The sequence below is a fragment of the Rousettus aegyptiacus genome, unplaced genomic scaffold (assembly GCF_014176215.1).
Source record: "Rousettus aegyptiacus isolate mRouAeg1 unplaced genomic scaffold, mRouAeg1.p scaffold_m13_p_13, whole genome shotgun sequence".
Classification (NCBI taxonomy): Eukaryota; Metazoa; Chordata; class Mammalia; order Chiroptera; family Pteropodidae; genus Rousettus; species Rousettus aegyptiacus.
In genome coordinates this window covers 54,256,493-54,282,707 of record NW_023416288.1, presented here as the reverse complement: position 1 = coordinate 54,282,707, position 26,215 = coordinate 54,256,493, and the positions used below count along the sequence as shown (strand labels likewise).

At 55.8% G+C, this 26,215-nt stretch overlaps 2 protein-coding genes across 11 annotated transcripts in view; one reads left to right on the top strand and one right to left on the bottom strand.

Moving 5' to 3' along the window:
- AGK (acylglycerol kinase) overlaps nucleotides 1-5,817 on the top strand; it is a 73,012-nt gene extending 67,195 nt beyond the window's left edge. For all 5 annotated transcript variants that reach the window (XM_016133660.2, XM_016133661.2, XM_036230813.1 and 2 more), the window contains 3 exons: nucleotides 1,943-2,013; nucleotides 3,745-3,829; nucleotides 4,671-5,817. In XM_016133660.2, the coding sequence (XP_015989146.2) occupies nucleotides 1,943-2,013; nucleotides 3,745-3,829; nucleotides 4,671-4,805 (291 nt within the window). In that variant the 3' untranslated portion in view covers nucleotides 4,806-5,817. The remainder of the gene's footprint in view (nucleotides 1-1,942; nucleotides 2,014-3,744; nucleotides 3,830-4,670) is intronic.
- Nucleotides 199-26,215, bottom strand: part of DENND11 (DENN domain containing 11) — a 72,703-nt gene continuing 46,686 nt past the window's right edge. For 3 of the 6 annotated variants that reach the window (XM_036230812.1, XM_036230807.1, XM_036230810.1), the window contains 8 exons: nucleotides 21,882-22,020; nucleotides 16,408-16,539; nucleotides 16,066-16,216; nucleotides 15,365-15,433; nucleotides 7,216-13,166; nucleotides 6,377-6,494; nucleotides 5,370-5,516; nucleotides 199-4,767 (listed from right to left, as the gene is read on the bottom strand). In XM_036230812.1, coding sequence (XP_036086705.1) covers nucleotides 12,971-13,166; nucleotides 15,365-15,433; nucleotides 16,066-16,216; nucleotides 16,408-16,539; nucleotides 21,882-22,020 — 687 coding nt within the window. In that variant the 3' untranslated portion in view covers nucleotides 199-4,767; nucleotides 5,370-5,516; nucleotides 6,377-6,494; nucleotides 7,216-12,970. Of the gene's footprint in view, nucleotides 4,768-5,369; nucleotides 5,517-6,065; nucleotides 6,188-6,376; nucleotides 6,495-7,215; nucleotides 13,167-15,219; nucleotides 15,434-16,065; nucleotides 16,217-16,407; nucleotides 16,540-21,881; nucleotides 22,021-26,215 lie in introns of those variants that run through there. The other 3 variants (XM_036230808.1, XM_036230809.1, XM_036230811.1) reach the window with 3 other exon arrangements.

The following is a 26,215-nucleotide window of genomic DNA, read 5'->3' as shown; positions in this document are numbered from 1 at the left end:
TTCAGGGTGTGGAATGTGTGAAAATTAGGATCTCTTGTACAGTTGTGTGCACTGCATTTATAAGGGCAAAACACATGAAACAAGCTAATCGCGACCGATTCGGGACATTCGGGTACATTCACTAAAACGTGCCCTCTGGTTACTGACCTGGAAGGATGCTCATTGTGTACTGTTAAATGAAAGACCAGGTTAAAATGATTGGCATCAAATGATTCCACTTTTATTTAAAAAAGAAATACTCCCACCTATAATCTTGTGAATGACAGAGGCAAGGCTGCGTTTTTATATTGTTTTCACATAGTAAGCCAGTCAGTTGTCCAAGCACCGTTCATTGGGACGCCCCCTTCCCCGCCGCCCACCCCCGGCTCCGCAGAAAACCTGTCCTACGTCAGCTGCCTCTACACGTGCAAATGTTCGTAGTTCCTCTATTCAGTTACTGTTTTTCTGTATTTGTGATATGCTTTTCTTGCTCATTGTTTGTTTTAAAATAAGTCCCTTTTTTCTTCTGAGTCTCTTGGCTAGTAATTCTTTGACCTCTATAAATCTCGGAATGTTTATTTTGTTAAATTCCACATAAAAATGTTATGTTGATCAGGATTACATTGAACCTATAGATCAGTTTGAGGGGAAATGAGATTTCTATAATATTGACTTTTCTTTTGAATAAATGTGACACAGCTCTTCACATATTTAGATTTTTAATGTCTTTCAATGAAATTTTATAGTTTCATTGTCTTGCTGGATATATGTCTAGTTATCGTAAATGTTAATGTTCTTGTAAATAGTCTCTCTTATTTTTTAACTATCTGATTTAGTAGATGAACATGTAATTGATTTTTTTTTATTGCTGAATCAACAAACAAAATTCTTATTTTATATATGGGTTCCTCTGGATTTTCTATCGATTTAATCATGTGAGCTGCAAACGGTGTAAGTTCAGTTCTTTCCTTTCAAACACTCAGCCTCCGAGTCTTTGAGCTCAGCTGACCGCACTGGCTAGGACCTCAGCACAGTGTCGGGCAGAAGTGATGGCAGGTGCCGTCGTCTTATTCCTGATGCAGAGAGAAGTTTCATTGCGTCATTCTTGAGTTTGATAGGGTTTTTTGTAGATCCCCTTTATAAGATTCAGGAAATTCCCTCGTATTCTTGGCTTGCTACGAGTTTTATCATGAATGGATAGTTGTCAGGTACCTTTCCACAATCTGTTGAGATAAGGTTTTCTCATTTAAATCTGTCAGTGTAGTATAATACACTGATTTTTGTACTTGTGCTGTTTGCAAAAGAAAGACAGATCCTAGACGTGTATGTCTGTGTACTTAACTCATCCTCCTAGATGTTTGATATACACTTCAGTCTCAGCTGGCCCAGGACTGAGCTTCATTCTCGGTTCTCACAGAGCCTCCCTGTGGCTAGGTATAGAAAGTCCTTAAGACGTTAGTGTGGCGTAAGTGGATTGCTTCTCCGAGCTCTGGCTGCACCCCAAATGTGCACGTACAGCATTTTACAAAACAGAGACGTGGGCTCTCCACTCTAAGAAGCAGACCTAGCAGCTGTGGGGTGATGCTGACCCACAGTAAGGACGAGACTCGCCGGGCTGGCGGGCGCAGAGGTTGGCCTGCTGCACGGGAGGGGATGCTAGAGACTAACCGGCGTTAGTGACGAAACTTCACAGACCCCCCACTCTGGGTTCTGACGGACCTCCAATCCTTTGTTTTTTTTTACCTTATGTATGTAGTGAGAAACAAACAATGGAGATGAACTTTATGGTATGTAAATTACACGCCAACAAAGGACCAAAAATATATTCAGGATGAAGTCACTAAAATTCAGCCCCCCTATATCACCTGCAGCTTTACCGTATGAACCTCCGGCCTTCAGGATGACAACAAGCTGCATTAGGTAAATTTTAGAGTATTAATGTTTGCCTTTCTGACTTTTTTAGAGCACAGAAGACTTTATGAACATCTGCATTGAACCGGCCACTGTCAGCAAAGGCGACTTCATAATTATAGGGTAAGTGGGCTGAGTTTGCAGCAAACGAGGCTCGAGTCGTTTGAATCGCCAGGTTTTTCTGCTGAGTGTCCGTGCAGTCCGAGGCGGAGAGCCAGCGAAGGGCTCGGGGAGTGGCAGCGTTGTTCCGTGCGGGTTGGCATGTGCACTGCGCCTCTCGCCTTTGGCCTTCCCTGTTCCTTTTGGGGAGATCAGAGTATGGGAGCCATGTTTGCCTTTCTACTGAAATGAGAACTCCGTGTGGCCTGACGCAGCATCTAGAATGTGGGCCTCAGGGTCAGAACTGCTGGTTCCGCCACCCTCCAGCCTCGGTCAGATCCTCACTTCGTGGCCTCCTTTTCCCTCTGTACAGAATGAAATAACAATCACCTCTCATTATCTCGGATTGCTTCTGAGTCCTAAGTGAGAGACTGTGGGGAAAGAAGGCTTGTCCTCTTCTCAGGGTGTTGACGAGAAACCTGAAGTGAGGCCCTCGCACATCCTCCAGCCGCCCTTTCCCACCACCCAGGACCTCTGAAGTCCTGGGTGACCTGCTAAGCCAGAGTTGTAGTGGTTAAGACTGTTCTAAGCCTTCCACTGGCCTTCCTGCGGTCCGTGCTGTCTCAGAGCGCCCTCTAGTGCCCACTTAGGGTCAGGCATTTCTGCCACGGAGGCTGGGTCTCCATGGCGACTTCATTAGCAGCACCGGCAGCAGAATGTCTCATTGGTTTGTGGTGGTTTCGCCCTTGGTACAAAAGCTTCAGATGTTGAACAGCTGCTTCTGCAGCCTGTGGTTTACTTGCTGTTTCTGTAGTAAGAGGAAGAAGGGACAAGCCCGTCCCCTCTTCTCTAGAGCGTGCAGAAGCCACACTGTCCTGCTGGAGAGTCTGGCTGGGGGGCCAACTCTATCCTGTCTCCTTTCTCATCCCGACATCCCTAAACAGAAAAGCTGGTGACTGTGCTTGCGGGGGGCGGGGAGTGGCGGCAGGGAGGGGTCACCACGTGCCTTGCTGCTGCCAGCATTGGTGGCGGCGAGTTTCCTGTTGGCCTCCACAGGAAGTGAAGTCAGGTAATGTTTTCTGTGGGCATCTGAGTAGGACACTGTGATGTTGTTTTAGAAAACTCTGAAGATTCACGTGGTAAAGAATTAGTTCTCAGTTAATGAAAAAGGATGGACTGATTTACTCTGATTAGCCATTGCCCTTTGGCCGTTTCTCATGTCTGGTCGTGGAGGGTGTGTGCGCGTGGTGGACTGTGTGTGGGTCTCATAGTTTTACTCCCATGATACGTAATCTACGTAAAGATGCTTAATATCAGAGCACTTCTAAGACTAGTTAGTTGTTCATATACATAAGAAATGTCCGCTTTAAATTAAAAACATTCTCTCCAAGAGTTGACTCACAAGGACCAAACGCCTTTACTTACTCAAGTACATCCCTCTGGCAACTCCCCCCCCCCCTTTCCAGTATAAAAGTACCAAATAAGGAAAGTTTAGTACTTTTCCCAAAGAATTTCATTCTAACTTAAATTTGGGGTTTTTAATAACCAATAATTAGAAACATTTGGAACTATTTTTAAAAATCACTGTCTTAGCTTCATGCATAGTTCTTTACATCAACTAAACCCCCATCTAGAGAACATTGTAAGGCTAAGCAAGAATCCTCGGAAAAATCAGAGACCCCCGTGCATCACGAGCCTTGCAGTCTAGCACTGGCCAGCGCCGGTTCCCAAGCCTGCTTTTTCTCACACTAACAGAAGCAAAAAGGTGCGTGACCCCGAGCTGCACGCCGAGGGCACCGAGTGTCTCCAGGCCAGCCAGTGCGCTCTGCTGCTCCCTGAGGTAAGCGGGCGGGGGGCCACCCTCCCCTCCACAGCCACTAACATGGGCTGAGCACCGTGCCAGGGCCACGTTGAGGGAGACGGAAGTGATGACTGAGCCCCCTCAGAGTCACGGAGCTGGACGCGGCTCATGGTTTGAAGCCAGGGTTCTGTGGAGTGGTCCTCGGGCTCCCGAGCTTTAAGTTATGCAAACAGTAACAGTGGATTCTACCTTATGATGGGTCTGAATGGCACTAAATTTTTCTATATTGTGAAATGCCAAGCCTAAAAGAATAACATATGTAAGAGAGAAAAAATGGGAAATAGCACCTAAGTTGTAAGGCTATTCTGTCAGGGAAAAACGTGGCCACGGGTCGCCGTGAAGACCTGTGACCCTCGTACTACTGTCTGCACAGCGGGCCCCAGGTAAAACGGGCAGTGACGCCACAGTTTCAGCACAAAGGCGGCCAAATTCAGTGCGCTGCAGAGTCTATGGTGCTTGCTGCCCCTCAGTGCACAGCTAAGCACACCCTGAAGACCCTTGAAACCAGCCACGTGGCCCTAATGAGTTGTCTGAGATGAGGGCTGAGAAGGAAGTGTAACAGTTTATCAATTGCTTCTTTTAAGATACGGCAGGACTCTTGCCTTTAATTTGAAAATTATAACCTTGCTTCTCAAATCCCAAAATGCTCTGGTAGGAGACAGAGGCCACATAAGATAAAATACAGCCCTTTTCGTGGACGGTAGGAGTGGGTGTTTCCAGAACAGCACTGAGATACTTAACGAACGGCCGAGTCCGCGGAGGGGATGGGCTGTAACGGCCTGCCCGGGAGTGAGCCTGCCGCGTCTTCCCTTCCCCGTAGGGCACCGGGGGCTCCTTCAGCATCGACAGTGAGGAGTACGAGGCGATGCCCGTGGAGGTGACGCTGCTGCCCAGGAAGCTGCAGTTCTTCTGCGACCCTAGGAAGAGAGAGAAGCTGCAGAGCACGGCCCCGTGAGTGGGCAGCGGCGGGAGCCGAGCGCACGCACGGCACTTTAGACCCCTGCGTGGGACCAAGAGGGAACAAATGCCTGGCAGACCACCCCGGGGGCCTCGTCATGGCAAGTAGCTCCGTGCCGTGTGCTCCGCCCTGTGAGAGTTGATGCTGCCCAAATACTGTTTCCTCGGGCAGCTCAAGGAAATCCTCACACCCAATGGATGGAAAAGGGCTAGACCTTGTGATCGTCCCAAAACGCAACCACGGTGGCCATCCTGGGACCTCCAGGGCCGTGCCCGCCTGCCTCGCCACCTTGCCCCCACGGGTGCTGCTCCTCCCTGAGTTCTGATTCGGCTCACTTCAGTTCTGTCAACCCAAAACCTACGTGAGGTGTTTCCCTCGTTGGCCATGGCCCTGTAACATACTAGTATTTCTTTTTCTAAGGGCATTCTCCTCAAGTGTTGGTTTGCATGAGAACCATCTGGGTTGCATACTGAAAACAGTTACTGGGGGCCCAGGAACCTGCATTCCTGAAAAGGGCCGCCCTCCAGAGGGGACCCGGCCACACGAGGGCCCCAGCCTTACCTGGACGGCGTGTCGAGCGGGTCCAGCCCTGTGCCGCTCCTGCACTTCCTCCTCAGAGGACTGTGGAAAGCCACGCTTCCCCTCACTTTGAAGCTGACATCGGAAACTGTTCACGGGAAGTTGCCAAAGTATATACTTCCTGCTGTCCTGCAAGTATTGATATTTAAAACTGTTAACTTCACTCTTTTAAACATGATATTCAGTCTAATTTAAATACATAGCAATTTGACATCCATTTACAAAAATAAATAAGTTCTTTAGTAGTTGAAAATTTTAAATTGATTTTTCTCCTTGTATGTATAGTTCTATACCACTTTCAGCAAAGAATGCTATCATAATGTAATCTATTTTTATGCTTGAAATTTTTTTAGTTCTTTAAGTGTTAACTCAGTACTGAATGTTATAATTGACATAAGTTTGAAAAAAAGTAAAGAATTTTATTACAATGCCCTTTTTCCTAATTAGCTCATTTATCTAAGAACACAAATGTTATTTGGAGCTAAGATGAGACAGGGTTCAATATCAGTTACAGTCCTTGTTCCATTTTTTATAGATAAGAATTCGTTGTCACGCAGCTCTTTAAATCCCTTTTGAGATGTCAAAAATCAGTGCTCTGCCCTCAGAAATTCTAATCATCCATCAACAGCATGATTAGATCTTCCTTTAGTTTGCTGAAAGCAGAGAACTACAACCTACCTGAGCTGCTGGGGCTTTGTTAGCCATTACTGTCATTTACTTTTAATGCCACTGTGGTGCCCCTGAGGTTTTACACACTAGAGGCCAGTGCCCCAGAGTAAGATGGTGGAGCCACAAGTCTTCTGTAAAGAGGAAGCAAAAGTGTGAGGTGGAAGAACTGGCCCGGCCTTGGCCACAGGCTCCTTCCCCGGTTCTAGGCTAGCATGCAGGCCCGGGCCCCTGAACTCCTGGCAGAGCGAAGGTGGACGCTCGAGAGGATCATAAAGCAGCTGCAAAAGGCCTCAAGTGAAGAGCACAAGAAACAGGCTTACCTGCACATTCCTCAGAGCGGTGTTAAAAGCTGTGCTTACTGCCCTAAAAATAACAGGTGGTCCAGACATGCAGAGCCAGGATCAGCCACTCCATACCGCCCGTGGAAGGGGTGCTGTGCTGTAAGAGAAGTTTTCACGTGAGCCAAGGGCATTTAGCATCTCCTGAATCTAGGACAGAGGAGTAGCATAGACTCTGGCTTCAGTCTTCCTCTACCAGCAAGTGTGTGTTTAGTGATTCTGATCCTTGCATCAAAATTATGGGATCGTTAATCCCGATTTTTAAATTCATTTTAAAATACAAATATGCCCCAGTTCAAATTTTTTCTTGATTCAAACTATTTCCTGTGAGAATATGGTTTCCTCGTCTACTGCCTTATTCTTCGCCCTGCCCATGCAGAGACCCTTTACCCCTCCAGATCTGACTGCGCAAACATCCAGGAGACCCGGAGTGCGCCCCCCCCCCACCCCAACCCCGGCCGTCTTTAGTACAAACCTTCAGGAGCCAAGATTACTTCCATTAAAAAATAGATGTTTTCTATTAAATACAGCTTAACATGAAGCCTTTTGCTTAAGCCCTGTCCGGTTCGCATGCACGGCAACTGACTCAGCCTGTTCTCACGACCACCTGGGAAGCAGGTGACATGTTCACACAGCTTGCAAGGTAGCTCTGGTTTCAAACACAGAGCCAACAATACCAGGAATTTGTATTGCCTCGGAATAACTTTCCCAAAGGTCAAAAATAAAATGTCAGTATGTACATGCACAAGCACATATACGGTATACACGTACATACCAATCACATATGTGGGTAGTAACACAGTATAATGTCTTAAAGTCACCTTAGGTGAGCGGAGATGTGAAGCAGAGGGTTTGGGTATCCAGGGGTCCTTCTCTAGCCGTCATCTGGCGAGATCAAGGGACTTGGTCCTGGCTCTTCCGGGTGGCAGTCCGTTCCCAGCTTCGGCTGCGTCACCGGGTAAGGCTCATCCGGACCTCGGCCTCTGGGACAGGCACCAGATCTCGGGCTTCCGTGCCCCACCGTGTCCGGGGCTGAAGGCCGCATTCGGCCCGTGCCCCAGGGCTGGCCCTGCTTCCCACTACGACCACACTTCTCAGACTTCGGTGAAGGACCGTAACACACGTGTTCATGTTAAAATGTGAATTTTAATAGTAAAAATTGTTTTCTGTAAATATAGTTATATCAACCTCTCTGCATACAACGTGGTCAGATATATACAGATAAGATAGACACAGATGTTATTTGTACCACAGAACAAAACCAGTTCAAGAAACATTTACTCGCAGCTTCAGGATAATCCCAGCTTTCTTTAGGCCTTTAAAACTGTCACCATTGAAAACAGCGAGAACGACACACCCAGATGCACTGCTATTCAGGGTAAAATTTGTCAACTGTCTTACAGATTTCATAATATGAGGTAAAGACTTGAAACAAAAATAGATTGTTTCTCTTATTGCTATAGCTCTTATACTGGGGTGTTAATCAAAATAGGGGTTCCACATTTAAGGCGACAGGGAGGCTATGCTTTTCCTAACCCAGAAAAATTAGGACAGCCGTTTTTCCAAGACTACAACTCTTTCTTTTTCAGTAAAGGTTTATTTCCCAAACCTTCCAAAAGTTCGGCCAACAAGCTGGGGGTGAGGAAGGAAGTTAATTTTGTTTTTTCTCTACTCTACCCTTAATGTTTCTGATCCTGTCGGCAAAAGGCCAGGATTTCTACCTGCCAGACAAACTTCCTGATGCCACCTTCAGAAATTTTTTAATACTTTCGTCTTTTCTTAATTTGCCCAGAGGAAGCTTCACTCTAATACCAAATATATGAGCAATCAGCTCACTCGGCGACCCCTGCTTAATTTTCATTTTGTGGGTCATCTCTAATACTCTATTACCTCAACCCTGCACTCCCCAGCTGTCCTTAGAAAGCAAAGTAAATGGATTAGTCTAAACAGGCATTCTACAGCAAACAAGTAATTCACACTTACCCTTCTACTACGGTAATTAAGTTTTCTGACTTGAGGTCCTATTTACCTCTAAAAGCCCATGCTATGCTGAGCTTCTAGAACAAACTCTAGAGAAATGAAAGCAAGGCTTTAATTCTCCATCATTTCTACAGTACTAGAAATTTCTTAGTTCCTTCCTGACCGTGCAGTTTCTCCAACGGCCCCTGTATTCCCGCTCCAAAAGTGAATTAAAGTGCCAGTTTATAAGAACTGCCTCCCAGTCCGCTCATTGACGGGGCCCAGTCGGCATTGTCACATTTACCCCTTTCCGTACAAGGGGACTGTGTGCCACAGGACTGTCCCTAAGGGATCTCGGCTGGTCCCAAATCCCAAACTGCCCGCTTCTTGCAGGATTATGGTTTGGAAGTTCCCTTCCATTCCAACCTCTGCACACTCAGTTCACACAGTATACCGATATAAAAATACACTTCCATCTCTTATAGAAAAACATTAACTTAATTCACAGTTAGCCTTTTCCCACAACACACTGCGCTACAGTAGCTCCTGGGAACAGAGGTATATTAGGAACACAAATGAAATGTTAAAAATCCATGACTTGGGAGCAGGAGGAGCCCGTGATGCCTCTTCCCCTACCTGAATCGGAGAAGGGTTTTCCTGAACTGAGGGGGCCCGCCTGGGCCTGCTGACGTCTGCCTCTGGGTCTGCAGGATCCTCACCGCTGGGCACGCAGCAGAGCTCAGTGCGGGGGTCAGAGCCGAGGGCTGGACTTTCCTCAGATTCGCAGCCCCCGAGCAAGGACCCTAACGGGAGATGGGGCCACGCCCGATGCCCCTCTGCCCCCCCCCCCAAGACTGCCGTTCTCGCTGCTCTAGAACTGTCATCACACTAAGGCGAGTTCACCGTCAAGAGGACGCTCACTGTCTTAGGATCTTACTCAGCAGCACCCCTACCGCTAAGAGTATGAGCTGCCTGGGGACGGGAGACGACAGCTCAATCCATCTCTGAACCGCGACGTTTCATTAAAAAAAAAAAAAAAAAAGGAACAAAAATAAAAAAATGGTCCCGGGGGTCCCCTCCTCTTCCTGGAGAGCTGCTGCACTACCATTAAAAGCTTAATTCCTGACTGCCCTTTGCAAAAGGTTCCCGAAAAGGCCTTAAAGGTGAATAATCTCATCTCTGTATTGTGTTTGAAGGGCCGTCAATGTAGCAAGACAAATGGCCAGTCCGTCCTCGTAGCCACCAGAATGAAAAAACTGATTCCGCCATGATCAAATTTATCTTTACCTTTGTCTTCTAGCCGAAACATCACAGATTGCTGCACTGAACACCACGGCTTCACACGTGGTATTTAGAACTATCTGCACCCTGTGCTACCCTTGGACTTCCCATCTTGACTTTCACATGGAAAACAGTTACGTTATAGGTGCAAATTCCTAGGCTAGACTGTGTCTATCAGCAGGTTGATGAATTCAGCTCCCCCTCCTCAGCCGGATGGAAGAAGAGCTTCCATACTGGACGAGGGGGATGGAACCACAGGCCTCCTCATTCACAGCCATCGTAATCTGGGGGCGCTCACGCGGGAATGGCTGGGTCCACACCAGGCCTAAGCAGTGAGCGATTCCTGCTGGACGGAAGCCAGAGCTCACTCGGTCCAAACACATGATCCAGCCTAGGATTTGGGGTCTGGTAGGAGATACGCCCTGCCATTTCTGACTCCTTCTGAAAAAGGGGACAAGTGGATGTGGTCCCAAAGATTGAATATCACCACCTGCCAAGCCTGCAAACTCGGAAGAAATCCACTTAACATCAGCAAACCCTAAGCCTAGATTCTGGGCCTCCCAAGGACTCTAGCCACCTGGAATTTATGTTGGTCTCAGGATGACAGGACAGCTCAGGTGGCTCAGGTCAGCAGTGCTCCCAGGTTAGCACATGGCTCACGGCATGTCACTAGATCAGCCTGAAAATTGCAGAGGACCAAGCCAGCTGCGGCAGGGGAGGCATGAGGTCCGACCAGGCAGAAGGCCCCCATCAGCCAAGGTTAGGTTCCCAACCTGGTCCAGATAGCCGGTGGTCGCAGGAACTTGCAGACCTAGAATGCGGGATCTCAAGGGTGTTCCCCAGCATCTTCCAAACGAAGGCAAAGGGTTTCTCAGAAGGTATTTCAACAGTGACAGAAAACCAGGTCTGCGTGGCTTCTAGCTTCTCTGCCTGGCACCCTCACGAACACGTTCCCCTTCTGCTGCAGTGTCGGGAAGGCCCGAGTCCTTGGGTTCCCTCTTCGAAGGAACACAGGGAGGGACGGGGGAAGTTCTGCTTTGGGCTCAGCTAAGTCCAGGCTCCACGTGACCTAAGACACGCACTCTGCCTCCCAGGTCCGTGCCTCTCCTGGACACCCAGACCCCAGCCCTCTGCACAGGTGTGAAGACAGACACCTGACAGATGGCCGTCTCAGACAGTGCGGCATCCGCAGGAGCCCGGAACCCCTGACCCACCATGCAGAGGGCACTGTGCGAACCTCGTTTTCACCCCAAGCTTGCAGTTAAAACCACAGAACAGAAGTGTCTGTGTGCAGAAGGACGTGAGCGGAATTCTCCCACCGAATCCCCCAGTCCCACCGGAAGAGGGTCAGCCTCTGCTCTCCGAGAGAAGCCGACCTTCCCTTTCACTCCTGCCCTGCTCTGACCGCCTCCAAATTAGAAGACCTTGACCCTGCTGCACACGCTAACAGTGACTGTCACTTGACCAGAGTGAGAAAGACTACTTCTCAGGAAATGAGAGAAAATTGCTCTTCCAGGAAATGGCAGTGAAGCCTCAGCTTCTAAACAGATTTTCTTCTTTTGTAAATATACATACTACTGAAATGATGGCTAAACCCACACTGCAGAGGAGAAAAATGGATTAGTTGCACAGTTTATGTTTCGACGCCCAAACTTATTTAGCTATTTACATAAAAGATGCTAGCTTGATGAATCAATGTCTATTTGCATTTCCACGTGTGAATGTGTTTCATCTTGAATTCTGTATCAAGGAGCCATAGTGAAAATATTTTTGAATAAAGCAATAAGCCCTAAAAAGCTAGTTTCGAGATAAGCCGTGTGATCCGTCCACTTGAAAGTGATTTCTCTCTGCTGTGCACATCGGCGTGGCCGGAACGCGGTCACATACGCGGGTACGCTGATGGCTGTCTTATTCACAGAGCCAGGCAAGAAGGATGAAGGGGAAGAAATTACTTGTTACTAGGAACCTAGTGTCCCAAGTCAAATCCTAAATGATGGCCCCAAAACTCTACTCACAGAGCTGGCTTCCTGTTGTTAATCACTGTCTCACCAAAGCTGACATCCACCGAACGCCCCGCCAGAGAACAGACACCTGCCAGACCAGCCCCTTCCAGAGGAAAGCCAAAAAAAAAAAAACAAAACAAAACAAAAAAAACCCGTCGCTGCCACTCAGGTTCCCGACCATGTTCCTGGGGAAGGCACCATCAGATCTGCTCTCGAACAAATCCGTTCTGTCTCTGGCTCCCATTACTGAGCTCAAGGAAGGTCGTCTAAGCTAAAGAGACGTCTGTGAGGGCTCCACACGGGCCCCGACCTCGGCCAGCCAGCTCGGATCCTCGCCGCGTTACCGAGTCAAGTGGATCTTTGTTCTGCTCCGCTACTGACGCCTCCAGAGGCCTCCAACGAAACGCCTCTATCCTGCGCCTCGCCGGCTCTGTCCTCGCTGGCAACAAATGCTACTCTTTAAAACTTCCCTCATTACTCTGAGAGGACGGTTAGCCTCTAAAGGAGGCTGAATCGGAAAAGGAATTGGCTTGTGAGTGCCCAGGCCGGCACTGGTCCTTCGGGATCTGCCGACCTGCCCCACGAGGTAGGGACCCCGAGAAAGGAACAGTACCTTGAGCAGCCAGGAGGAGCATTTCAAGGCTTCCTTCTAAAATTTCAGTTTTCAGCTGGCTGAGGAGCCACCTCTGCCTATCACCTCTGTCTGTCCTTAGAGAAGTTCATACTTGGTGTCAGAAACTTCCTTTCGCCCTACGTTGGGGTCTCTACTCACACGAACGGAGAAGACACAGATTTGCTCTCATCAACGGGAAAAAGGGATCTGATCCCAAGACGACCCCCAGAACTGATAAAAACCTCGAACGGTCGCCTGGTCTAGCTACCGCCTTCAGGCGGATGGACATCCAAGGTCACACTGGGCAGACGGCTGTCTCATTCCTGAATACATCAAGGGACACAGACCATACAGATTTCCTGAACAGGCCACCCCAGTGTTGGTGGAGCTCAGGTGACCTCTAGGGATGTGTGGCCTTCGCCACGTCTCCTGAAGTCACCCAACAAGGCGATGACAGAATCGACTCCGATAACACCCACGACCAAACCAGGCACCACGTCTGGGAGAAAGCGGTCCGTTCCGGCGTCTCGCCCACGCAGGACACGGCCACGGCAGTACCATCTGACCGCTAGGAGCACGGGAAGGAAGGAGGTTGCAAAAATCACATTTGTCGGAAAGTATAAACGGTATTTCTTTGCGTCGACGTGATAAAAAAATGAGCCCTGTGAGGCCCGGGGTGCACTCTCGTGGGGTGCACTCACCGGTCTGGGCTCGCTGCTTCTATGGGCAACAGGGGTTGTCGATGACCAACATGACGTCGATGCCGTAGGCCTCCAGCAGGTCCATGAGAAAGCTCCGGTCTCCCTGGGGGTCCAGACCCATGCCCCGCGCGTGCTCGGCCGTCAGGGTCTTGTCTTGACTGGCGGACACCTCCAACAGAGTCTGAAATATCCGGTTGTTCTCCTCAAGGAAAAACCTGCATTCACGGGAGAGGGAGGGCAGAGAGGACAAAACGCTCCCCCAAACTGTCCACGCACAGGGGCCCCAAGCGACGCTGTTTTCTTGAACGCGCTTTTAAAGGGTCTCGAAAATCAAACCCCTTTTTAAAGACGACGACGGGATCCAGGTTAAAGCGCTATTAGAAGGCTAGTGAGGTCAGCAAAGACGCCACTGGCCCTGATCATGGCACGGTCAGCACAGCCTCTGAGCACGTGACTGCTGGTCTCTCCCTGTTGCGAGGTCACTAGAGGTTTAAACACAGCTCTGGGGAGAGGCCCCGTTTCCTGTGCTCTCTTTCTGCTTAGTCATAAGGAGAAGTTTAAAAAAAAAAAAATATATCCTGATCCCCCAGTTCTGAGGTCGGCGCTTAGACCAAGAAGCGGAAACGCACCTTCGAAGCCCTGGCTGGGCGACAGGAGCGGCAGCTTAGACAGGGAGAAGGGCTCCGAAGTGGCCCTCCTGCCCACGCCGCCGGCCACCGCAGACCTGACGCTGACCGTCCGTCCACACGTTACAGGCGGCGCGGGGGCAGACGCGGGGTGCTCTGGGCCCGCGAGGCGGGACAGGAAGGGTACAGGGGACACGGAGCTGCCGCTGTCACCCTCGGGCGTCCGTTTCCCTGCAGGGTGTAAAACGCTGCGCAGAGTGTGACGGAAATGCCGCTGGTTTCCCGTGCGACAGGGACGTGCGAGCCGCGCTCAGAGAAGACGCCGGCTGTCCAGCCTGGCCAGCCTGTGCCGCAGCTAGTGTGGACCACAGGGTCAGCAAAGGCGGCGAGAGCCCAGAGCGGCTCTGGAGCCCGGGAGGCTCCGGTAACGGGGGAGCGCGTCGGCCCTTGACGGCCGCTGGCGCTTGGCTCCACTCCCAGATACGTGTGCGTTGAAATTACGGTAAACGTGTGTCACAAACTACCCTTCCTTTGCACCGCAGTGCGCCACCTTTGCTGAGGTGTCGGCCTTCGGTTTTCGGCGTCAAAGCGAGAGAGGGTTCTAATCGCGTGTGCTGTTCCCAAGCCCCAGCCCCGGACTCGGGGTGGGAAGGCCACACGGGGAGCCGGGAGAACTGTTTCTGTTTCACCTGCAATTCTGTGCTCACCACCGAGCACTATTTCTACCGCTGCTCAGGAATGAAATCGGTGCTCTGAGGTATAAAGGCTCCAACCCCGACCAACAGGTCTGCGGGAAATTTCATCGGTTCGAAGTTAAACTTTCTGATCATCCCACGTTACTCAGTGCGAGGAACTGCTCCATTCAAAGGAAGCAATGGGCAAGAAGGATTTTGAGGGACAGAGCTCCTGAGCAGTGGACATCTGGAGGCAAATGTCCAGCAGAAAGACAAACCCCAAGGACCCCATTTTCTCTTAACTTCCCCCTGCTTCTCTCTCTAACTCCTCTGGGTCCCCTACTAATGGCATTTCAGGGTTTGGGGCTGATGGTAAGGAGCCCAGCCCTAAGTGCCGTTAGCAATGTCAACGAAAAAGGGACCGTGCTATAAACCAGACAAGTGCACAGGGCCACATGGCAGGCCTGACAATCTCAGTGACCCAGAGTGACCACACGGGACGATCTGATCATGAATCCCTAACTGGGCAGGTCACGGCGGGCAGTCATGTCCCCGGCCTACGGCTTCCTCAGCAAAGGTCGGTCTTTACCTGGAGTGAGCCCTGTCCAGCGTTCTCATGCGTCCAGGGCAACACTCCTTTGGAATGTCCGAGTGATTCTCTTTTCCTACCCCGCGAAGGCACAACCGCCAGCACCAGGCCACGAGGCCACAGAACCCCGCGCTGCTATCCCGTTCTCCACACACCATCCGTGTGCTGTGAAAGGCAGTTACGAACGGCCCTGTACCCACCAAGGGGTACATGTGTCCCCACATCGCCTCTCATCCAGTCCCTGACACGGCCCTGCTTTGCCGTCCCCCGCCTCCTCATCCTACAGCCCGTGGCGTTCCGGCACCCTCGGGGGCCTCCTCTGACTCTAACGCGTAAAAGCAGCCGCAAAACTTATTCCCTGGTGCGTCTGAGATCTTACTCCCTGGCACATGTCATCGGTGTGGCTCCAATAAACTCATAAAAGCTCTCTACAGGTCTGGCCGTTTCTTGTGACGGCAGCGATGAAGGACCTCCGTGGCCTGCAGCGGCGACGTGGGAGGGGTCTGGGGCCACGGGTGACTTACAGCACGAAGAGGTCCTCTTCGCAGGGGGTGTAGCCGTCGCCCACTTCCTGGGAGTACAGCAGCATCTGCCTGCAGTGAGGGGGACCACAGTCAGGCTGCCACCGCTGCGGAGACCCCGTCGCCCGTCAGGCACCTGCACGGGCTGCCTGCGCCCGGGAAGGGGGGTGACCCAGCGGGGGCCGGAGGCGGGCGGGGGAGGGGCGGGAGAGGGACCAGCAGCACCGGGAGCCGAAACCCCTTGGACGCAGGGCAGGGCCACTTCTGGTGCCCCAAACAAGCGACAGTCTCCCTCATTGCCCGTAAGACAGGGATGATGGTCTCATTTATGCAGAGCGACCGAGTCACAGGGAAATGCATGAGGCGAGGCGCAGGCCGGACCGTGGTGTGAACGCCACGTGCTCGCTCAGCGCCGGTTCCGTCTGGGGCTCCGCGGGCCCCGAAGCCCGATGGGAGCCCCCCCACAGGCACGTGCTGCCCGTCGGGACGCGGTGGGGGCCTGGCTTCCTGGCCGCAGGGCTTCTTCCCACCACTGCCAGCGCCCGGGCAGCAGGCGGGCGGCCGGATGTGCCGCGAGGGGAGGGGCGGGCAGGACGGCTTGGCAGAGGCCCCCGCCGTCCTGGGAAAGGCTGCGCGTGGGGCGCACGGCTGTGGGCATGCGGGCCCCACCGCCCCACGCGGGCGCACGGCCCCGGGCCCGCTACCTCTGCTCGTTCAGCCGCCGGTACTTCTCGCGGTCGGCGCCGTTGATCTTCAGCAGGGGCTGCAGGTGGCCGTGGTGCGTCTTCACGTTCTGGTTATCCACGTAGACATCATACAGTTCCCGCTTCTCCTCGAAAATCTTCTCTGTGGTGCCTGCAGGGCCCGGGGGTCGGAGCTGGGAGCCCGGGGTCTGTCACTGCGGGGCACCAGCCCGACCCCGGCGGGGAAGTGAGGAGCCTGGCTCGGGGCCCTGAGTCCGCGAGGGGCAGGGCCCTTGGGGAGCTGGGAGGCTGCCGGAGGTCAGGGTCCCACGTGGCAGGAGGCAGGGAGGGCCCCGTACTCACAGGCCACATAGGACACCTCTACCTCCAGGCTCTCAATGTCAGCCACGTTCACGTAGAAGAAAGGCTTGGACTCGGGCACGGTGCTCCCAATGCCGGGCAGGGACACGTTGGCCAGGCAGCAGCAGCAGTACACTGTGGGGGACAGCGGCCGTGGGGGACGGTCAGTCTCCAGAGACGCCTCCGGCTTTGCTCCGTGCTGGCCGGGGCCCGAGGCACCGGCGCGCCTGCGTTCCGAGGACGTGCGGAGCAGGAGGGGAGCCTCTCGGGTCCCACGGCAGAGCCTGAGCTCCTCGAGGTCACACCAGCAAAGTCTTCCGCACCCGGCGGACGCGTCCTTGTCCCGGTCTCCCTACATCTTGCTTAGGTCTTCGCCCTGTCGACCTCGAAACTCCTGCCGGCTACGACCCTCCGTCTCCCGTCCTCTGGCGGCTCCGCCTGTCTCCTCGGCCTCCCGTCTTTACCGGTCACCTACCGGGCCGCCTCTCGCACACTGGCGCACCCCCCACTCCGCCCGCCCGTCGCGCAGTTACCAGCACGCCCAGCTGCATCTCTAGCCCAGCTTCTTCCCCGAGGTCCTGACCCAGCGATACCAGAGCCTGGTGTGCACCTCCCGACGGCCACCCCCGTCCGCTCCTCCCTGAGCCCCACCTGGGGGCCCTGCCGCCCTTGTCGTCCCTGTCACCTGCTTCATCACAACCTCACACCCCGATGACACCCCAGATGTCACCGAGCTTCTCCTCTTAAACGTGTCTGGGCTGCACCTTCTCTGCTTTGATCCAGAGCCTTACCTCTCACCAGAGCACGATCTGTCGCCCAGTCCACCGTCTGTGTTGTACGGATCTGTCGCCCGGTCCGCTGTGTTGTACGGATCTGTCGCCCAGTCCACTGTGCTGTACGGATCTGTCGCCCGGTCCCCTGTGTTGTACGGATCTGTCGCCCGGTCCCCTGTGTTGTACGGATCTGTCGCCCGGTCCCCTGTCTGTGCTGTACGGATCTGTCGCCCGGTCCCCTGTGCTGTACGGATCTGTCGCCCGGTCCCCTGTGCTGTACGGATCTGTCGCCCGGTCCCCGGTGCTGTACGGATCTGTCGCCCGGTCCGCTGTGTTGTACGGATCTGTCGCCCGGTCCGCCGTGCTGTACGGATCTGTCGCCCGGTCCCCTGTGCTGTACGGATCTGTCGCCCGGTCCCCTGTGTTGTACGGATCTGTCACCCGGGCCCCTGTGTTGTACGGATCTGTCGCCCGGTCCCCTGTCTGTGTTGTACGGATCTGTCGCCCGGTCCCCTGTGCTGTACGGATCTGTCGCCCGGTCCCCTGTGCTGTACGGATCTGTCGCCCGGTCCCCTGTGCTGTACGGATCTGTCGCCCGGTCCCCTGTGTTGTACGGATCTGTCGCCCGGGCCCCTGTGTTGTACGGATCTGTCGCCCGGTCCCCTGTCTGTGTTGTACGGATCTGTCGCCCGGTCCCCTGTGCTGTACGGATCTGTCACCCGGTCCCCTGTGCTGTACGGATCTGTCGCCCGGGCCCCTGTGCTGTACGGATCTGTCGCCCGGGCCCCTGTGTTGTACGGATCTGTCGCCCGGGCCCCTGTGTTGTACGGATCTGTCGCCCGGTCCCCTGTCTGTGTTGTACGGATCTGTCGCCCAGTGCACTGTCTGTGTTGTACGGATCTGTCGCCCGGTCCACTGTGCTGTACGGATCTGTCGCCCGGTCCCCTGTGCTGTACGGATCTGTCGCCCGGGCCCCTGTGCTGTACGGATCTGTCGCCCGGTCCGCTGTGCTGTACGGATCTGTCGCCCGGTCCCCTGTGCTGTACGGATCTGTCACCCGGTCCCCTGTGCTGTACGGATCTGTCGCCCGGGCCCCTGTGCTGTACGGATCTGTCGCCCGGGCCCCTGTGTTGTACGGATCTGTCGCCCGGGCCCCTGTGTTGTACGGATCTGTCGCCCGGTCCCGTCTGTGTTGTACGGATCTGTCGCCCGGGCCCCTGTGCTGTACGGATCTGTCGCCCGGTCCCCTGTGTTGTACGGATCTGTCGCCCGGTCCCCTGTGTTGTACGGATCTATCGCCCGGTCCCCTGTCTGTGTTGTACGGATCTGTCGCCCGGTCCCCTGTGTTGTACGGATCTGTCGCCCGGTCCCCTGTGCTGTACGGATCTGTCGCCCGGGCCCCTGTGTTGTACGGATCTGTCGCCCGGGCCCCTGTGTTGTACGGATCTGTCGCCCGGTCCCCTGTCTGTGTTGTACGGATCTGTCGCCCGGTCCCCTGTGTTGTACGGATCTGTCGCCCGGTCCCCTGTGTTGTACGGATCTGTCGCCCGGTCCCCTGTCTGTGCTGTACGGATCTGTCGCCCGGTCCCCTGTGTTGTACGGATCTGTCGCCCGGGCCCCTGTGCTGTACGGATCTGTCGCCCGGTCCGCTGTGCTGTACGGATCTGTCGCCCGGTCCCCTGTGCTGTACGGATCTGTCGCCCGGTCCACTGTGCTGTACGGATCTGTCGCCCGGTCCCCTGTCTGTGCTGTACGGATCTGTCGCCCGGTCCGCTGTGCTGTACGGATCTGTCGCCCGGTCCCCTGTCTGTGCTGTACGGATCTGTCGCCCGGTCCGCTGTGTTGTACGGATCTGTCACCCGGGCCCCTGTGTTGTACGGATCTGTCGCCCGGTCCGCTGTGTTGTACGGATCTGTCACCCGGGCCCCTGTGTTGTACGGATCTGTCGCCCGGTCCCCTGTGCTGTACGGATCTGTCGCCCGGTCCGCCGTGCTGTACGGATCTGTCGCCCGGTCCCCTGTGCTGTACGGATCTGTCGCCCGGTCCCCTGTGTTGTACGGATCTGTCACCCGGGCCCCTGTGTTGTACGGATCTGTCGCCCGGTCCCCTGTGCTGTACGGATCTGTCGCCCGGTCCCCTGTGCTGTACGGATCTGTCGCCCGGTCCCCTGTGCTGTACGGATCTGTCGCCCGGGCCCCTGTGTTGTACGGATCTGTCGCCCGGTCCCCTGTCTGTGTTGTACGGATCTGTCGCCCGGTCCCCTGTGTTGTACGGATCTGTCGCCCGGTCCCCTGTGTTGTACGGATCTGTCGCCCGGTCCCCTGTCTGTGTTGTACGGATCTGTCGCCCGGTCCCCTGTGCTGTACGGATCTGTCGCCCGGTCCCCTGTGCTGTACGGATCTGTCGCCCGGGCCCCTGTGCTGTACGGATCTGTCGCCCGGTCCGCTGTGCTGTACGGATCTGTCGCCCGGTCCCCTGTGCTGTACGGATCTGTCGCCCGGTCCACTGTGCTGTACGGATCTGTCGCCCGGTCCCCTGTCTGTGCTGTACGGATCTGTCGCCCGGTCCGCTGTGCTGTACGGATCTGTCGCCCGGTCCCCTGTCTGTGCTGTACGGATCTGTCGCCCGGTCCGCTGTGTTGTACGGATCTGTCACCCGGGCCCCTGTGTTGTACGGATCTGTCGCCCGGTCCGCTGTGTTGTACGGATCTGTCACCCGGGCCCCTGTGTTGTACGGATCTGTCGCCCGGTCCCCTGTGCTGTACGGATCTGTCGCCCGGTCCGCCGTGCTGTACGGATCTGTCGCCCGGTCCCCTGTGCTGTACGGATCTGTCGCCCGGTCCCCTGTGCTGTACGGATCTGTCGCCCGGGCCCCTGTGCTGTACGGATCTGTCGCCCGGTCCCCTGTGCTGTACGGATCTGTCGCCCGGTCCCCTGTGCTGTACGGATCTGTCGCCCGGTCCCCTGTGCTGTACGGATCTGTCGCCCGGTCCCCTGTGTTGTACGGATCTGTCGCCCGGGCCCCTGTGTTGTACGGATCTGTCGCCCGGGCCCCTGTGTTGTACGGATCTGTCGCCCGGTCCCCTGTCTGTGTTGTACGGATCTGTCGTCCGGTCCCCTGTGTTGTACGGATCTGTCGCCCGGTCCCCTGTGTTGTACGGATCTGTCGCCCGGTCCCCTGTCTGTGTTGTACGGATCGGTCGCCCGGTCCCCTGTGCTGTACGGATCTGTCACCCGGTCCCCTGTGCTGTACGGATCTGTCGCCCGGGCCCCTGTGCTGTACGGATCTGTCGCCCGGGCCCCTGTGCTGTACGGATCTGTCGCCCGGGCCCCTGTGCTGTACGGATCTGTCGCCCGGGCCCCTGTGCTGTACGGATCTGTCGCCCGGTCCCCTGTGCTGTACGGATCTGTCGCCCGGTCCCCTGTCTGTGTTGTACGGATCTGTCGCCCGGTCCCCTGTGTTGTACGGATCTGTCGCCCGGTCCCCTGTGCTGTACGGATCTGTCGCCCGGTCCCCTGTCTGTGTTGTACGGATCTGTCGCCCGGGCCCCTGTGTTGTACGGATCTGTCGCCCGGTCCACTGTGCTGTACGGATCTGTCGCCCGGTCCCCTGTGCTGTACGGATCTGTCGCCCGGTCCCCTGTGCTGTACGGATCTGTCGCCCGGTCCCCTGTGCTGTACGGATCTGTCGCCCGGTCCCCTGTGCTGTACGGATCTGTCGCCCGGTCCCCTGTGCTGTACGGATCTGTCGCCCGGTCCGCTGTGCTGTACGGATCTGTCGCCCGGGCCCCTGTGCTGTACGGATCTGTCGCCCGGTCCCCTGTGTTGTACGGATCTGTCGCCCCGGTCCCCCTGTCTGTGTTGTACGGATCTGTCGCCCGGTCCCCTGTGTTGTAGGATCTGTCGCCCGGTCCCCTGTGCTTGTACGGATCTGTCGCCGGTCCCCTGTCTGTGTGTACGGATCTGTCGCCCGGGCCCCTGTGTTGTACGGATCTGTCGCCCGGTCCACTGTGCTGTACGGATCTGTCGCCCGGTCCCCTGTGCTGTACGATCTGTCGCCCGGTCCCCTGTGCTGTACGGATCTGTCGCCCGGTCCCCTGTGCTGTACGGATCTGTCGCCCGGTCCCCTGTGTTGTACGGATCTGTCGCCCGGTCCCCTGTGCTGTACGGATCTGTCGCCCGGTCCGCTGTGCTGTACGGATCTGTCGCCCGGGCCCCTGTGTTGTACGGATCTGTCGCCCGGTCCCCTGTGTTGTACGGATCTGTCGCCCGGTCCCCTGTCTGTGCTGTACGGATCTGTCGCCCGGTCCCCTGTGTTGTACGGATCTGTCGCCCGGTCCCCTGTGCTGTACGGATCTGTCGCCCGGTCCACTGTGCTGTACGGATCTGTCGCCCGGTCCCCTGTGCTGTACGGATCTGTCGCCCGGTCCCCTGTGCTGTACGGATCTGTCGCCCGGTCCCCTGTGCTGTACGGATCTGTCGCCCAGTCCGCTGTGTTGTACGGATCTGTCGCCCGGTCCCCTGTCTGTGTTGCCACCAGAGCCCACACAGTAAAGTACGAATCCAACCACATCGCTCCCAGGCTGAAAATACGCTACCCCCCGGAAACGCACGAACCCTTCCAAACTCGGTCGGGGACGGACAGACGCAAGCACCCTCGGCACCAGGGGACCTCGGAGGCGGCCCCGGCCTTGCTCCTGCTCACCTCGGTAGCACACGACGCCCACAGGAGGGGGAGAAAATATCAAAATGCGCTTCCGCAGCAGAGCGAACTTCCAGAGGACGAGGATCTGCTCTCCGAAGAACTTAATGAACTGAGACATGCAGCCAGCCGGGTGGGTGATCTGAGAAAACAGAGGGGAGACCAGCTTGTTGGAAACGTGACTGCGGAAAACACTCAGCACGTGCCAAGCCCCGCACCCCCTACCCCCCAAAATGCCACGTGCCATCAGCAAGAGACGGTTACTTCCATGTAAAATTGGTACTTTTCCCTTTAAAGGTCTTGTCTTTAAACTGGATTTCTAGGACCCGGCAGCTCCCCCGACACCCTGAGGTTTGAGTTCAGGGGTCATCAACCACGTGACTCGGGAGGGCGAGGCGCAGAGGAAGACTGAGCCTCTGCGGCGACAGCCGCCTCGCCGAGGCCGGGCGGCTCACAAACGTCCCTGAGCACTGCAGGGCACGCGTGGAGTGCGAACAGTCCCGGCTGAGGTCCCCGAGCGTCCAGGGGCCCGGGCACTGTGCGGGGCGAGGCGTCCGCACAGCTCGCAGGGAGGAGGACTCGCGGGGCCCGCTGCCCCCACGGTCCGCCGGCTCCGGCCACCCCCGACGCGTGCGGAAGGCCAGGAGCCTGTCGACCGGGCGGCTGCCCTCTGCGGTCCCTGCGCCCCGGAACGCTGAGGGGCCGAGGGCAGGAGCGTGGCCCCCGAGGCACTGAGCCCCAGTCCCAGCTCTGCCACTGACTGACGGGAAGGCCGCGGGAAGTTTTCCAGTGTTTCTGGCCCACTTTCCTCATCTGCGAAACGCAGAGACCCTCCCATCACCTGCACAGCCACAAGGACCGCCTGACAATACGTAAGGCGTGGGGATCGCCCACGGGCAGCAGCCACGACCTCGCTGACGAAACAGGAAGGCTTCGAGCCAGGTGCCCGGCGAGCGTTTTGGACGGTCACATCCCTGCCAAAGGGTCGGGAGTCACGGGGCTCGTCACCCATGAGGGACGCAGGAGGGGGTGGTGCCAACGGCGGGGCGCTGTGCCGGGTGGGACACCTGGAGCCACCGCCTGGGCCTCGCGGCGTCCTCCGTGCTCCGCCAGGCCCCGGCCCTCCGGACGGCCCGGCCGACGCCCCCCGTTTCACAGGCGTCACCCCTCACCCGTGCCCTGCGCCATGCCCTGCGCCGAGGGTCCCTGTCTGTGCCCCTCTGCCTCCTCCTGTCCCCGCGTCCCCAATCTCTAGGAGGACCCACGCCGAGCAACCGCGTCCGGTCAGAGCCCTCCAACCACGACCTCCCGGGAAGCTCGTGCATCTCCTGGTTCCTCCCTTCTGCCTGCTCCGTCCTCCACGCTGCGACGAGACAGGCGGGGAGCTCGAGCCTGGTCAGGTTGCTCGGCCTCCCCTCTGCTTATCTGCAGGCCCCAAATGTGCGCTGCTGCCACTTGAAGGCCTGGCGGGGTTTTGTCCAAACGTGTCCTGGGCCCTAGAATCCTCAAATAAACGATCAGTCCTGAATTCTCGGCTTGTTTGTTCATTCATTCACGGATGCATTCACACACGAAATAGTTGTCGCATGCTTGCTTCGTGCCAAGCACTGTGCCAATCGTCTCGTTCCAGCAATGCACAAGCGGCCCGGGCCCTGGCCTCGCAGAGGTGACGGGCCAGTAGGAGGAGGGGTGCCCGGCCTGAGGAGAGCCGCGGCAGGGGAGGGCAGGGGCTGCAGAGGCCGCCGGAGCCGATCCTGGGAGAGACGGAGAAAAGTTCCTGCAGACGGCGATGTCTTGGCTTTGGCATAAAGGACGGACTGGGAGCCGGTGTTCCTGGCAGAGGGACCGGCGTGTGCAGACCCAGAGGTAAGCGACAACAGCCCGCTACCTGGGCACTACAGGTGGTTAAGGGGCCGGGCTCGGGCCTGTGACGGGGTGACAGAGGAGGCAGCCCCAACGAGCGAGACCCGCTCCCCGAGAGGTGGCCGCGGAGAACGCACGGCCCCGTGATGCCTCGTCGCTGCTCCTGCTTTTTAAAGCTTTTCTCCTCTTGTCGGCCTTGCTCCACACAGCTGTTCCGGAGGCCTCTCTTCCCTGGGCTGGGGCAGCTCCCACCCCTGGGGAGAGAAATCCTGGGCCACCCAGGTCAGACGCCAGTCACCTCCCTGCGGGGTTGGAGTTAGGACGGTGGCAACTGGACTCAGAAGGGGGAAAAAAAAAATGGGTCAGGATTAGAAGTGGAGACAAAGAGCAGGGTCGGGTCCATACAAGCTCAGAGTCTCCGTGATGATTCCCGGACTATTTCTTAATCACGCGGCGCACACCATGGGGCGGAGAAACCTGCAAACTACACGTCCTGGCCCCCGCGCACGCTGGCGTCCCGGGAGGCTCTTCCAATGCGAGGCAATGACAACACCGGGAGGCAGAGGAAGGGAGGAGGACTTCCTGTCGGCTTCCGGCTCCTGCCGGTCCACCTCTCCGGAGCAGGGCACACCTCAGATTCCCGCGCCCGGCCCCCGCGGAGCGTCCGGCATCATCGGGCACACAGCGCCTCCCTCGGCCCTCCGAGGCCCGGCCGTGCAGGGCCCCCACGCCAGCTACGGTGGCTCTGATGGTGTCACCTGTCCCTCTCGGTCACCCCAGACCCGAGGGAGAGCACGGCAGGCGGCCTCGCCGGCGCCGACCCCAGACCCGAGGGAGAGCACGGCAGGCGGCCTCGCCGGCGCCGACCCCAGACCCGAGGGAGAGCACGGCAGGCGGCCTCGCCGGCACCGGTCGCAGACCCGAGGGAGAGCACGGCAGGCGGCCTCGCCGGCACCGATCACCTCCACCTCTCGGTCGTCCCCGCTTCCAAAGGAGCGACTTGCTACGAACCGCCCGTATGACCACACTGCTCGCCTGTCACGCCCGGGGTCAGGCCACCAAGGATCCCGAGTTCTGCCTTACCAGCGGACTGTTTTCACGGGCTGGCATCGATGAAGCAACCCCACCATGCCGGAGAGACCCACGCGGTGTCAAACTGGGGGCCCCGGCCAGCAAGGTCCTCCCGACGACGTGAGCTCGGGAGGGGACACACCTCCCCAGCCGAGCCTTCGGACGAGACCCCACGCCTGGCCAGCACCTCGACGACGATCTCACGAAGGACGTGAAGTGGACGAGCCAGCTAAGCCACGCCTGGATTCCCGCCCCGCAGAAACTGGGAGATAATAAATATGTGCTGCTTGAAACCCGTAATCCGGGGGTGATTCGGGGTACTCTGCAGTACAGTAATTTCGGGTAGAAGGCATCATCTGCAGAGACTCATCTATAGGTTATTTATTCCATCTTTGTTCCTTCCGTCTTCCAATGCCCGTATTATTGATTCCCGGAAATTAGTTTGAAATATCGAACATAGTTTGAGTTTTCCTGACAGGCCACCAACTGGTACTTATTTGGGTTGAAATTCCATAGCTTACTATTTAAGGTTCTCTCCAATCTGATAACAGCCTCGTTTTCCCAGCCTTTTCTCTCCTGGCCAGCGGACATAAAAATTTAATCCTGGTGAAACCAGCCGGCTCCCGTCCCACGAGCTTGCGTGTGCTTGCCCACATCCACCTCCGCAAGCGCAGCAGAGTGGGGCAGGGAGAGAGCGGCAGCTCGGGTACCAGTCCCGGGTTGAAATCCCGGCTCTGTCTCCAACTAGCGAAAGGCCTTAAGCAAGTCACTGAACTCTTATAAACCTCTGTTGGTTTTTCTGTAAGAAAGGCATTAAATTTTTTGTTTGTTTACTTTAGAGAGTGCTACAACAGGTACAGATAAATAGCTAGCAGAATGCCTGAGTCACAGAAAGATCTGGAAAGCAAGAATCCACGGCCTCACTACTGCCCGCACCTTCCTTCGGTCTGGACTCAGCATCCCTCCCTCTCTGCCAAACACTCCGGGGACCATCTCCTCTCCCGAGAAGCCGTCCCAGACTCCTCCCTTAAGCTCGTGTAGTAATTCTCTACCAGGGAGGCGAGGTTCCCACCGGGCATCCTACGACCACCTACAGGGAAGGGGGCAGGAGGGACTTCAAGTTCATAGTCATCTTTGTACCCGCCCAACACCTGACACTTGGCTGGGTATTTTGTTAGCTATAAACAAACATATTCTAGTACAAAGGCAGGACACCTTGGGAAAAATACACAATAAACATCAAAAATACTGTAACTAAGGAACGCCGAATACCTATTCAAACTCTTCATCTGTAGTTCAAATCTCTGGCTTTAAAATATTTGAAGCAATCGACAGAAATAAGTCCACCTCTTGCCTCTCGGAGTCCACCAAGACTGGCCTATCAATACGGCTTTGTATTATGA